Source organism: Zootoca vivipara, chromosome 3, assembly GCF_963506605.1.
Source record: "Zootoca vivipara chromosome 3, rZooViv1.1, whole genome shotgun sequence".
In the NCBI taxonomy this organism is placed as follows: Eukaryota; Metazoa; Chordata; class Lepidosauria; order Squamata; family Lacertidae; genus Zootoca; species Zootoca vivipara.
In genome coordinates this window covers 56,297,196-56,311,573 of record NC_083278.1, presented here as the reverse complement: position 1 = coordinate 56,311,573, position 14,378 = coordinate 56,297,196, and the positions used below count along the sequence as shown (strand labels likewise).

The 14,378-nt window shown below is 42.5% G+C and overlaps 1 protein-coding gene across 1 annotated transcript; it reads left to right on the top strand.

Annotated features, from left to right (window-relative positions):
• Positions 1-2,309: 2,309 nt before the first annotated feature.
• Positions 2,310-14,110, top strand: TMEM244 (transmembrane protein 244). Its single transcript, XM_035110537.2, has 6 exons — positions 2,310-2,342; positions 4,508-4,593; positions 4,970-5,043; positions 11,518-11,643; positions 13,364-13,408; positions 14,016-14,110. The coding sequence occupies exons 1-6, from the start codon at positions 2,310-2,312 to the stop codon at positions 14,108-14,110; spliced, it is 459 nt and encodes a 152-aa protein (XP_034966428.2).
• The last annotated feature ends 268 nt before the right edge of the window (positions 14,111-14,378 follow it).

Genomic DNA, 14,378 nt, shown 5'->3' with positions numbered 1-14,378 from the left:
GCAGAAAGGGAGCCCAAACTCAGGTGAACTCCCACCTGATTTTAAATTATTGTCTTCTCCAGCAGCCCTCTGTTCAGGAGGACTCTCCAATACTCCAGAGAGGCTTGGAACTGCAGATGGGTGGTCTTAGGGAAGAGAAGTGGTGAATGTTCTTTCTGTGAACATTATGCTCATTTAAGATCAAAGCTACTGTGTGTATATGGATAAATGCTCAGGCACACAGTTGAAATCCACCAAGAATCATGGGTTCAGTATTGTGGGCCTAATTCTGTGGATCTCCTTCCCTGCTGGGATCAGACAGCCCCCATCTCACCCCTTTTAATTCAGCAAACATGTTAAGAAAGCCTTTCTGTTCTTCTTCTTCTTCTTCTTCTTCTTCTTCTTCTTCTTCTTCTTCTTCTTCTTCTTCTTCTTCTTCTTCTTCTTCTTCTTCTTCTTCTTCTTCTTCTTCCCCTCCTCCTCCTCCTCCCCTCCTCCTCCTTCTCTGATATTATTTCTACTGTATCTCTTTTGTAACCTCATTGTACACTGCTTAGAAACAATGCTGTTAAGTGGTATATTAACTGATTGAATTAATTAATTAATTAATTAACAAGGCTCCTTAAAGACCAGCAAATTTATAATGGCATAAATTTTTGTGCATAAATTAACTGGCACAATTCAAAGGACAGGTGGCTATAGAGCAGTTGCTGGAAACCTTTGGACCCATTGATGTTGATCAACTACAACTCCCATCAGCCCTAGCCATTGGTCATGTTTACTGGGAATGCGGGTGGCGCTGTGTTCTAAAGCGCTGAGCCTCTTGGGCTTGCCGATCAAAAGGTTAGCGGATCATATCCCCACAACGGGGTGAGCTCCCATTGCTCTGTCCAGCTCCTACCAACCTAGCAGTTCGAAAGCATGCCAGTGCAAGTAGATAAATAGGCACCACTGTGGTGGGAAGGTAAACGGCGTTTCCATGCGCTCTGGTTTCCGTCACGGTGTCCCGATGCACCAGAAGCGGTTTAGGCATGCTGGCCACATGATCCGGAAAGCTTTCTGTGCACAAACGCCAGCTTCCTCGGCCTGTAAAGCGAGATGAGTGCCGCAACCCCAGAGTTGCCTTTGATTGGACTTAACTGTCCAGGGGTCCTTTACCCTTTTTTACCATGTTTACTGGGGTTGATGGGAGTTGTAGTTCAGCAACTTCTGGTGGGCCAAAGGTTCCCAAAATCTGCTAAAAAGGTTAATCTCCAATTTTTCATAAACTCTGCAACTCTGTTTCAACTGTTGGAACCAGAATTTGGATTTAGGATTATTAGACCAACTGGCAATGATATGAATGGCTGGTTTATGTTGTTATTTATGGCCTCGTTTGTAAATAAATAAGTAACCCCAAATCCAAATTTAGAAGGGTAGCTGTGTTAAGCAAAATCAGCAGAGTCTTGTAACGCCTTTAAACAAATTTATCGTAGCATAAGCTTTCACAGATAAGTGATATTTCATCAGTTGATGGGGTGTGGGGCGATGTACCATTCTTTCTAAAGAAAACAAGAGGGCCAAAATACCTTGGCAAAACAACATCTACACATTCTGATCCAAATATGATAAAAAGGAATTCAATTACAGCTGATTGTTTACTTCCAGTTATGGCCTCAGGGAGGGGCCATAGCTCAGAGAATATGATCACTTGATATGCAGATGGTCTTGTGTTCAGTCCCTATTATTTCCCATTTGAAAATAAGCTCCTGCATCAGATCAGGAGGTTTTCACAATAACATTGCAAGTCAGCATAAGACAGTAACCAGGTGAGATCAGTCAACGACCTCAACACAAGGCAGATGTGTGTGTGCGTGTTCACACACATATACACATACATGTTCATTGTAATTGGTGATATTAAATGTATGTTATGATTTGCAAAAGAGATCAGAAACAGGACAGTCGTGCCTCCTCCATGAACTGATATCAAAGACCCACAATAGAGAGAAAATGGAAAAAAATGGAAATACTAGCTACATGCAGTTTAATAATAGCAAAGTGTGCAAGATGTGGTGTTTTTTTTTTTTTTTTTTTTTTAGCTGAGCATGTCGAAAAGCAGTTTGGACTTTTAATGAGCTGCTAAGGATTGTCTGGTTGGACTTCAGCAGCTTAGAGTTGGCTCACAGATGGCTTTTGCCCCAGTTCACTTTAATCCAATAATGCTATTCTGCTCCGTCGCGCACTGCACACCCAGTAGTGCTTTGTGAGTGAAAAATTGAGGCTTCTTCCAGCTGATATTGGTATGAGAAATGTGACTGCATCACTGCTCTTTTGCTCATCATGTGTACATGGCTCTCAAGATAAAAATTGCTGAGACTAAGGTAACAAAAATCAAGTTGGCATTGAACTCAAGGTCATTGCGTAGAATTTGCTATATGCGACATATGGCAGGTATTTGGAAGAACCCTTGCCTTTACTCCAATAAGCTGTCTTGTATACTTTTGCCGTTCTTTGACTCTTGAAAAAAAAAACAAGCATTACAAAAATTAGTGATGCAGGTGGGAAATAATTTAAAGCATTGATAACAACTGTTGGGACATAAAGAGGATTTTTTAAAAAAATGTAGAGTTTGAAAGTGTTTTCTAATGTTGTCTGGAGTTCCTGAAACATAATTAATTGCTGCTTTATACAGAAACTGTTAGAAATGCCACCAGTCCTCATGATCTGGCGTAGTTCTAATTGTTTCAATAGAATAGCTTCAAACATTGCTTTTTTCTATTTTAAAAAAAAGTTTAGGGGTACTCTCATTTTCCTACTCATATTGAAATACTGTCCCTCAATGAGGCCAAACTTAGATTCGCAAAATGTTTAGGGGTATGCATACCCCTGCTTCCCCCCCAGAAGAAAAGCACTGGCTTCAAACCAAATTGTGACTAACAAATCACTGAAGCATGCTGGATTATTTTATTATTATTTCTAAACAGAACAAAGTTTTTTAAATGCTCCAGATATGGCAGCAGGGATGGGAGGCGGATAGGATACCAACACATATGTCAGGCATAGGCAAACTCAGCCCTCCACCTGTTTTGGGTCTACAACTCCCATGATCCCTAGCTAACAGGACCAGTGGTCAGGGATGATGGGAATTGTAGTCGCAAAACATCTGGAGGGCCGAGTTTGCCTATGCCTGACATATAGGCTTACTAATCACCCTGTGATTACGTGATGTCTTGGATCAGGACCAGAGCATTTGGCCACCAGCTAAAATAAGGTTACCAGATTTTAAAAAAATGAATCCGGGAACACTTTTCAACTTCCTGCTAAATAGATGGATTTTGTCAGGGGACTGTAAATTCAGGGACTGTCCCCGGGAAATGGGGATGTCTGGTAACCTTAAGCTAAAATAGCCTTTTGGCATCCAATTATAGAGAGTCCGTTCTTTAAATCTTTCACATACATTTTATTATCATTTGCAGGATTCTCTCCAAGTAACTAACGTTTCTAGGGTGGTGACAACTAGCGTTTTATTTGGTATGCTGTATGAAGTTTGCAAACATGAGATGAGGTGGATGGAGAACAAGTTGTTGTTGCGGGATTTGGGACTTGGCTCAAGATTCTGTTCAGCCATGAACACAAGAATGAGTCATTGGGTCCTACAAAGTGGTAGCTTAACAAGCTGTGCATGTGGCTTCCCATCGGATTGTGTTGCCCTAGCAAACAGGGATGAAAATCCAGCACATGTTTTTGCTTCGTCATAAATCCAGGCAAGCAGGAGAATGGTAATATTCAAATGTTCAAAATGGACACGCTTACGAAGTGTTCATTGTAGTAAAGGTAAAGGTAAAGGGACCCCTGACCATTAGGTCCAGTCGTGACCGACTCTGGGGTTGCGCGCTCAACTCGCATTATTGGCCGAGGGAGCCGGCGTATAGCTTCCAGGTCATGTGGCCAGCATGATAAAGCCACTTCTGGCGAACCAGAGCAGCACACGGAAACGCCGTTTACCTTCCCGCTGTAGCGGTTCCTATTTATCTACTTGCATTTTTGACGTGCTTTCGAACTGCTAGGTTGGCAGGAGCTGGGACCAAGCAACGGGAGCTCACCCCATCGCAGGGATTCGAACCGCCGACCTTCTGATCAGCAAGCCCTAGGCTCAGTGGTTTAACCCACAGCGCCACCTGGGTAAACTGACTTTTAATAAACTGTGGTCTGTAATTGCACAGTTTCTTCTCACAGCCTCAATACCCTTACGGAAAATGGCACTAATGGGGATTTAGCGGTACCTCATAGTGTTGCTTGCAAGATCATAGAATCATCTAGGGAATGATCTGAGAGCTAAGCAGGTTTAGGTCTGGTCAGTGCTTGGATAGGAGGTTGCTTGGAAATCCTATGCAGATGGCCTTGAGTTACATTATAGAAAAGAAAGAGGGACATAAATGTACTAAAGTAAAAATAATAATAATTGTTTACGGTAAGGTATCTTACTGCTGAGTTATTGTTTTCTGGGTAATTTGAAAGTGAATTTCATGTCATTTTTCCTTTACAGGTTGTTTTGCTCAATCTCCTACTATGTGTGATCATATTCTACTCTGTGTATTATGTGGTCCTATGCTTTTGTTTCACAGCTTTCAGGTAGGAATACTTTGGCAATAATCATGAATGAATGAATGAATGAATGAATGTGACTACAGATGTAGTGCAATGCTGACAACATTTTGCTCAAACATGGCCTCAGATACTTTGGGTGGAATTCTTTAGCATAATAAAGCATAGTATGGTAGCTAAATGTGTCCATATAAGCACACAGAGTGGATCATTGAATTCACTGTAAAATACATAATGGCGTTTAAAACATCTTCTGTGAAAAGTAGAACAATTAGCTAAAATTGCCTTAGCAAGACATTAAAAGCATTTAGGAAATCAGCACACATGCACAATAATTTGCCTGATTTAGTATCATAAGCTTCTTGTACTGGGATAAACTTTAAAATTTCCCAACTCTTCACAGGCTGCAGATGTTGGATGGACTGGCACCATTTGACTTCAAGACCAGCCCATCATGGATTCACCCATATTATTTAGGTAAATGTTCTTCCTTGAAGTCCTTATTCTTAAGATGGTCTTTATTCTTAGAGGGTTTCTCTATTGAAATACTTCAAACACTTGAATTTTTTTAAAAGTTTAAGTTTAAGAATTATACAGACCATATCATCTTATAGCAGGGTTAGCAGGGTTGGGGAAACCTTTTCAACCTGACTGAGGGCCAAATTCCCTTCAGGGAATCCTTTTTTTGGCCATAGGCAAAAAGTGAGGAAAGAAACAAATGTGAATTTTACCTCTGTACAGTAGAGTAGTTTGTACACACAGCCCTCTATCCTCCACACACGCAAGGAAGAGACATTATGAGAGCTCAAGGGCACATTTCAACCTGGCAAAAACACTCAAGGAAGGTGTAAAGCAGGGCTCGTGAGAGGTTTGTAGTGAGGGCCACCCATTACGACCATCAGGCCTGCATTTGACTCCTGAACCTGAGGTTTCCCCTCATGGTTTCATAATTTCATACTGTATGGCATTAGTAATTTCAAGTCAATTGTATTTATTTATTTATTCCATTTATATCCCACCCCCCTGGAGGAGCCTAGGGTGGCAGACGCAGCAACAATAAAACATTAAAACAACAACTAAAAACAGTTGAAATCGGGTTTTTTTTTTAAAAAAAAAAGTTTAGTGAAGTACTAAAGTACATAGCAGTTTGACAGTGGAACCAGATACTGAATGGAGAGGTCTTCAAGCAGAGGCTGCAAAGCCACATGTTGGGGATTCCTTAGCTGCAGATTTCTTGATGACCTACGATGCCTTCTCCTGCAATGTGATTCCAGAGGTCTGTATGTATGACTTTTCAATTGAGGGCATTCACATCTGAGACCCTACTTGAGATGCCCACCTAGAACTAGCCCTGATAATATTGTTGACACATCTCACAATTACTCAGCCTTCCTAGTTCATATGGAAATATTCCTGTCATGCAAAACAAAAGAACATATCCCAAAGCAAGGTGTTCAGGCCCACAAAAAGATAAATAGGGAAATAGGGTTCTGAACATTGTTGGTCTGGACTCGAGGTTCCCATTTCTGAAGGCATACACCCAAGATTTCATTCATGCACACCAGGGATGGGGAACCAGCAGTCCTCCAGATGTTTCTGGACTCCAAGTCCTGTCAGCCCCAACCAGTATGGCCAAATGCCAGGCATGATGGGAGTTCAGGTCCAGTATACCTGAAGGAGCGTCTCCACCTCCATCGCTCTGCCCGACACTGAGATCCAGTGCCGAGGGCCTTCTGGCAGTTCCCTCGCTGCGAGAAGCCAAGTTACAGGGAACCAGGCAGAGGGCCTTCTCGGTAGTGGCACCCGCCCTGTGGAACGCCCTCCCACCAGATGTCAAAAAGAAAAATAACTACCAGACTTTTAGAGGACACCTGAAGGCAGCCCTATTTAGGGAAGCTTTTAATCTTTAAGAAATTAGGGTATTCTGTATTTCTGTTGGAAGCCGGGTATAAATATATTATTATTATTATTATTATTATTATTATTATTATTATTATTATTATTTGAAGTGCAGCAGCATATGGAAGGCCACAAGTTCCTCACACCTGAACTTGTTAAGTGTGAAATGTTAAGCGTGATTGTGAAAGCACATGTATCATTCAGATATAATAATCAAATAGCTAGGATTGGTTGTGGATTCCTGTTGCTGTATAAGCTGTGAATCATCTTGGCTGTGATTCTTTGTAAAGCTATTATGGCTCCCCTTCTGAGCTAAAAGAGAGTGATTTACATTAAATACATACATTTTAGTTATTTTATGGTCTTTTTTTCTTAAACAAAGGCTAAATCGCTATGAATGAAACCTTTTAAAATGTAAATTGTTTTGAGAAACATCTCAAACACTTACGGAAACAGAAAATGTGAGGAGATATGCTACTGATTTGCTTTTAGATTAAAATAACATTCAGGGAGGTGATTTGGTTACTTGGGGTGGGGGTGGCAGCAAAGCCATGTGTAATTGCAATAAGTGACTTATTGTATACAAATCTCATCTCAGTCTTATTGATATGATGTTCTAGCTTATTGTGGGTCCTCCCTGCCCCCGGCAAGCAGTAACATACAGTAGATTTAAATACCGGTATGAATTTGCATGATGGCTTTTGGGCAAGCATCTTTTTCTGAGGCCCTCCTGCCTCCAAACACTTGTTGAGGCCATTTCTAAAAGGCTTGGGTAAAAGAAACTGAAAATAGCACTGGAAGAAAGTTGGAAACCAGGAGTCCAAGGCCAGGAGATCACAAGCTGGTAGCTGGATAATAGAATCAGCACTTTGTCAATCTGATTCTGAAGCCTTTACAATAATTGCATGTCAGGAGGTTCCAATGGCTCTCCTGGCTGGTAGAGTTACTCTGGAGCTTAAGAGCACCACAGCTTGTAGCGTCTAGGGAAGACTGCAACATCTGTAGGCTACCATACCCCCCCCCCAACATTTCTCTGATGAAAATAGGGATGTCCCACTCCGTAATGATAATTTTATTAGTTATACCCCACACATCTTATTGGGTTGCCCCAGTCACTCTGGCCAGCTTCCAACATATATAAAAACAAAAGAAAACATTAAACATTTTTTTAAAACTTCCCTATACAGGATTGTTTTCAGACGGCTCGGAGGTCGGCTAACTCCCTACTCTCCAACATTTCTCCAATGAAAATAGGGACATCCTAAGGAAAAGCGGGATAAAATCAGAAACCGGGATGGCTTCTCAGGGACATCCTTGGAAAATAAGGACACTTGGAGGGTCTGGGCTTCTACCAGCATCTATGTTAATATGGCACTCACAAATGTGCAGCTTCATTCTCTTCATTTACCTCTGTGTGCTAGTTGCTCGCATACTGCACTAATATGACCATTCCATCACTCTTGACCTCTGCTTACCCACTTGTATGGTATTCTCTAGATTATTATAGCATTCCAGGCTATAGATCCTCTCTCCAGTCCACAGGTCTTCTACAATGCTGCGCCCATTGCTACACTTTTCCAATAACCAACAGCACCACTTTCTAGCATAGCTGCCAAGTTTTCCCTTTTCTCGCGAGGAAGCCTATTCAGCATAAGGGAAAATCCCTTAAAAAAAGGGATAACTTGGCAGCTATGCTTTCTAGCATTTGTGCCAAGTTTTAAAGCATCATCACTAAGTTGTTGTGGATTCCTGAATACAGCAGCTAATCATTTTGGGATTGCCAGTCTAGTCATAATGCAAATAGGGCTGACCACGTGCAACTCAGGAAAAATGGTGATTATTATAGACAAGTTCCACTTTTATATAAACTTGCTTTTGAAGAGCAGGTTTTCCCCCCCTTTCATAGTTGTGTAGCCAAAACTAGATAATATAATTTTATCTATGTCTCAGAGCAGAAGCATATAATAGAAAGTGCAAGATATTTTTTTAAACTTTCATGATTTTAAGCTATTCAATATTTTTATGAAGATATCCTTTTTAAAAAAAGAAAAAAGTTTAAGGTTTGTGAGGAAATGGCTCGATTTAAATGGGTTTATTTTTACCTCAAGGTTGAGATAAGAAATTGTGTGTCCCTTGTAACACCTGGTGTAAACATGTGGCTTCACTGAACTCAGAGTCCCGGTCCCCACCACCACCACATGGCAGCCACTGAAATTGAGCAAAGGGGTGAGGGACTTTGTGCATGGTGGCAGTCAGGGCTTTATTTACTAACAGCAGTCATGAGTCCTTCATACTGCCCAGTCTGGCACTGACTCAACATCTATTATACAAAGGGGAGCTGGTTCGCTTCAGAAAGTAGTGAATGGCATGGTGGGGCTGCACTGCTTATCTGACCTCTATCCAGCTGAGTTGTTACAGCATACCAGGACAAAGAGAGGAGGAAGGGTGAGAGGACAGTGAGGCGAGTGAACTGGATTGGTTCCACTGGAGCACTGGATTGGATTTGTGCCACGCCAGCCTCCCTGTCTCCATCTTAGCATGTAGCAGCGACTCAGCTGGAGGGCGTTTGAGTGGCGCCATCTGGTATTGCCTGCAAATGTTACTAGTTTGGAAGCTAGGGCTTTTCCCATTCACAGAAGCAGAACCACAAGTCCACTTTTGAGACTTTGACACTTCCTACTTATTGTCCTACATTTATATCCCTCCTTTCTCCCCTCATGCTGACCAGACCCTGACGTGCTTTAGCTTCAGCAGTTGGTGGCCTTACCTGCCTTAATCCTAGAATTGTGGCATTGGAAGTGATCCCAAGGGTCCCAACTCCCTGCAATGCAGGAATCACAACTAAAGAATCTCTGACATACGGCCATTCAAGCTCTGCTTAAAAACCTCCAATGACAGACAGCCCACCACTTTTGGAGGTAGTCTGTTTCATTGTAGAAGAGCTCTTACTTCTGGCCGTGAATTGTCTCATTCTTCATGCAAATCATGTGAGCCAGCTTCAGTAGAATTATTTGGATGGGATTGTGGGGTGGCAGGTTTCCTTGCTTCTCCTTCTTCCCCCAAATCCTAGAGACTAAAGGAGGAGGAGGAAAGAGCTGTGAAATGACTGGATTGTGAAACTAAGCACTTAGCCCTTGGTTCCTTCCAATCTCCTGGTCTCTAGGGTTTCCTGAATGCTGGTGTGGGTAAAGAAAGCCAGTTAAGTCCAGGGTTATCTGCAGGAGAGCAGTAGATTAATTACAGTAATGACCACAGCAGCTGTTGAAGGTCTGAGTAATAAATTAGAGGGACACTTCTGAATTAATATCAGGAAAGTATTATTGCTTACCTTTTCATAGATCTTGTTGCAGTTATGACAGAGGGTAAGAGAATGGGTATAAAAAGACTATGGATCTTATTTAATCACCCAGAAACCTCTTTGTCTTTGTTAAAGTCAGTGGATGTTTACTATTAATTTTGGCTGATGAAGGAACAGCTCCTTGAAGGATAAGGTGGATTGTCTTTCGGTCTTGATAGAGAACCAACTGCTCAAGGCAACATTTAACTGTGTAAATTTTTAAGTTCATTTCCTTCATGAGGTTACTGCTGGTCTAAGCAACAATAAGTACCCATAAACTACTTTAATTTAGTGCATAATGGGATCTTGTTCGTGGCAGGCAGGAGACTACAGTAAATACTTTTGCGGGGGAAATTACAGCGGCAATTATGAAAATCTGCCACATTCAGAACAATAAGTACTTTAAAACATATTAATGGTGTTTAAAATGTCACAATGAAATCTTCCTGCAAAAATTTGTTCATATGCCAACTGTCAGCCATCCTAAGTTATTGAGAGGTCATGTGGTGTGTAGTGTATCTTTCTGCTCCCCTTTGAGGGGTGCAGTATCCATAGAAAATTCAAGATGTACTGCTACCTCAGGATTGTTTTGTTTTGTACCATACCTCCTTCCTTGAAAAGCATCATCTTCCAAAGATTTGGATAGAAAGTAAAGGTGACCCTGCTGTATTTACTTTGCTATTATATTAGATGGCGGGGCTGATGAGGCAGTCTTGCAAACATGTGGCATGGTGTGTAAAGTGTTAAGAGGATCACCAGAGGAAATCCAAAATCCCTTAAAAATGATGCTATGGATTTCCACTTCCAGATCAATACAGGCAGCACATGGGAATTATTTCATCATGCTAGCATGTGGCTAGAATTCAGACTCCCCAATCAAAGCATACACATAAATTAAAGCAGGGCTAATGCAACACATTTTTTCCACCTGAGGCAAAGGACAAGATGGCGTCTCCCCCTAGATCAGGTTCAAAAGTCAAGACAGGTAGCAAAATGTTACTTCAATGCTGGCTCTGGGACAGCATCTTCCACCAAACCTAAGGACAGCAGGCTGGCTTAGGGGGCCACAGGGTAAATGCAGCTCCATTTCCCTGCCTTCTGCTATCTACTACCTGAAACGTCTGCTTCCTTCTCTCTAATGATAGAACTGGCCCTGAATGAAAGAGATACGTGTCTCCCATAATAACTCTGTAAAGTAAAGGGGCCCCTGACCATTAGATCCAGTTGTGACCGACTCTGGGGTTGCAGCGCTCATCTCGCTCTATTGGCTGAGGGAGCTGGCATACAGCTTCCAAGTCATGTGGCCAGCATAACAAAGTCGCTTCTGGTGAACCAGAGCAGCACACGGAAACGCCGTTTACCTTCCCGCTGTAGCGGTACCTATTTATCTACTTGCACTTTGTCATGCTTTTGAACTGCTAGGTTGGCAGGAGCTGAGACCGAGCAACAGGAGCTCACCCCGCCGTGGGGATTCGAACCGCCAACCTTCTGATCGGCAAGCCCTAGGCTCTGTGGTTTAACCCACCAGCGCCACCCGCGTCCCATTAACAACCCTGTGTGCCTCTTTAATTGCAAAGAATGCTTAGCAAACTGAGCCTGGAGCTGAGGATAAATACAGCTGCCAAGCAGTGGATAATTTAGCAGTCTTGGGACTAGCAGCAGCCATAGGATACAGCATCCCATCCACTACTGTAACTCATTTTCTGTTTGTTTAGTTCTTCTAGTGTCACTGGAAATAACCTATCTCGTCTCTGGACTGCTCTTTGTGTTGGTTGTAGAAGAATGGGTTTGGGATTATGCAGTGACTGTTACGGTCATTCACATCACCATAACTGCGGCTGGTACGTATGCTGTTTAGTTAATAAATCCACAGAAAAAGAAGTATTGTTGATTTAAAACAACAACTACCCCAGGTTTTTTTAAGTGATGCCTTTGGCTTTACTAGCACTACTTGGATTATTAGCTTGTCCTTGCTTCTGTGTCTTGAGCTCTTGAGCTCTTGCCAAAGCTCCACTTGGTCAGCCATGAGGCCTACTTCGCAGGATTGTTCTGGGGATGCAGTGGAGGGGCTCACTGCAAGCAAACCTGAGCCTCGCACTATCTGCAGAGGGAAAATTCTGTTTTCAGATGTAGTTTGAATCCAACAGACCTGCAAATTGACTTGACAGCGCTGATAAGCTGATCAACTCTGATGATGAGACCCCTCTGCTGCATTTGGAAATTCCTGATGCGAACTTCCTAGTGTGAACAAGCCAATTCCTGCTGATTGTGCACTGCTGGGCAGTGAGCCACACTTGTAAATGAGCTACCAGGAGCCCAAACCTCCTGATTGTTCCTTTGTGCCTTTACCTGCTGCACAGATTGTGTCCTCCCTCAAAGAAGGCACATGTTGTAGTGAGACCTGGCAACCAAACCCTTGTGTTGTGGGTGGGTACAATTGGATAGCTACAACACCCAATTGGTAGGTCCCTTGATGCTGGGTTTAATCTGACCAATGGGACACCAGCCAAATGGATCAAGGGACCTATATATGCCAATGCATGTGACCCTGAGCTTTCTCTCTTGGTTAGTGCATCGGAACACCCGCCCACCTCTCCCTATATTTAGGGCTTGTGTGCTTGACCTTGCTATGCCACCGTGTGTCGTCTGTCATTGGGACAGGGGCACGGCAGGAATTTTCCTCACTTGGCTGATTGGCTGGTGCCATTTGGGTTTCGCCTGCCACGTAGCAAATTGTCACAACTTGTAAGGTTGTGGATAGGCTCTGGTTCAGGTGATAGGGATGGGGGAACACTCTTGCCACCCCTATGTGAAGGGGTATTCCATTAAAGGAATCCAGGGACGCAATGGTTTGGTCAACCCTGCGAGGTTGTGCCCGTGCCTGAGTCCAGGGGGCCACCTGGGTGGTGGAAATAGCGTGTCCCCGGCTTTCCGCCATTCCGGGTGTTCACCCTAGGCTGACCTATGATAGTGCCCTGGGTCAGCGCTACCTGCAATGGTGCAGGGAGCTAGTCGAACCAGAGGCTATGCAACCACTCACTTGCTGTAATCAATAAAGTTGTGGCCTAAATTCTGCCAAAAACCAAACCAAAAATTTGAGCCTTGTGTAAATTTATTTAAGGGGGAGGTTTAAAGGTCTAAACACGCAAGTCAAGTGGGGTGTGGCCATGTTCGAAACTCCCATTGTTCTAGGCGCATTTTCGTTAGCACAAGCAGTTTCTGAGCTCTGGGTGCAGTATTGCGCCTAAGATTTCAGATTAAAACTTCAGAGTGGAGGAAAGGAGGACCCTTTTCAGCTTCCTCATGTGAAAAATGAACATAGTATTTTAGCTGCAGTTCATTCATTTTCAGCTTTGTATTCTGGTTATAAAAAAGCACACCTAGACATTTCATTGTTGCGCCCATAACCTAGGCTTAAGGCGCCGTTTAGCTCCTGGCTTTCATATCTCAGTTTCTAGCACAGGGGTGTGAGCGGTTGTGGTTTTACAGTGTTGTTTGATATAACATTGTAATTTTTGTCATGTTGACATTGATCCTAAAATGTAACATTTCGTTTTGCAGTTATGTCTGAATTCCCGCTGACATTGCACTGGTGGGCAGCTTTAGGTATGAGTTAAATGCTTATGATTTAATTATCCAAAAGAGCACAGCTATAATAAAAAAGACTCTGTCAGATCAGGCCAAAAGCCCATCTAGCTCAGCACTCTGTTCTCACAGTGACTAACCAGATGCTTATGGGAACCCCTGAAGCAAAACCTGAGCATTCTCCCCACCTGTGAGAGCCAGCACCCAGTATTTAGAGGCAGTATGTCAGAACATTGTTAATGTGGCTAGTAGCCACGAACAGCCTTATTCTTCATGAATTTGTCCAATCTTCTTTGAAAGCCATCTAAGCTGGTGGTCATCACTGTGTGAAAAAGTACTTCCTTCCAACATTCAGCTTGTTTGGATTGCCCTAAATTCTAGTATTAAGAAAGAGGAAAGAAAAACTTTTCTCTAGTCACTTTATCCACACTGCATAATTCTATACCCTTCTATCATATCCCCCTCCTTACTTGTCTGCTCTGTAAACAAAAAACCGCTGAAACACAGCCCAGCCAAATATATGCCTCTCAAAACATCGCTGCTTTCCATTGCAAAACAGGTACTGTATTTTAAAATTATTGCTAGCTGTTCCTAATACTAATCTAACATATTCTTGTATTATTTACAGGTTCGGGCCTAATTTTGATGGTTTGTGTTGGACAAAGTTTGGCTTACTACCTGTTCAAAGACAACTTTATTTATCCAGTTCTGGATAATTTCTGAAATGCATTTTTCCAGTGCCTACGTTGCTTTTTGAAAATGCACATGGATGTGTGGGCCAACGCTAGCATGAAGTTTTCAGTAGATCAGAATTCTATACACTGTTATAACCCAGGTGTTTGCTTGTTTTGTATAGGAATAACTATTTTTATTCAATAAAACTGCTCTTATCACCACAAAGCTCTTTCCGATGTTTAGTCAGATTCTCCTTTCTTGTAACTTGAATCCATTGGTTCGGGTCCTGCCCTCCAGAAGAGGAGAAAACAAGTTT

What these genes read in the sequence shown, in the direction of transcription:
- TMEM244 (XM_035110537.2), top strand. Translation starts at nt 2,310, where the DNA reads ATGGCTCTCAAGATAAAAATTGCTGAGACTAAG. An exon ending in GATTCACCCATATTATTTAG is followed by an intron (nt 5,044 to 11,517) that starts GTAAATGTTCTT and finishes CTGTTTGTTTAG; the next exon opens with TTCTTCTAGTGTCACTGGAA. An exon ending in GCACTGGTGGGCAGCTTTAG is followed by an intron (nt 13,409 to 14,015) that starts GTATGAGTTAAA and finishes TATTATTTACAG; the next exon opens with GTTCGGGCCTAATTTTGATG.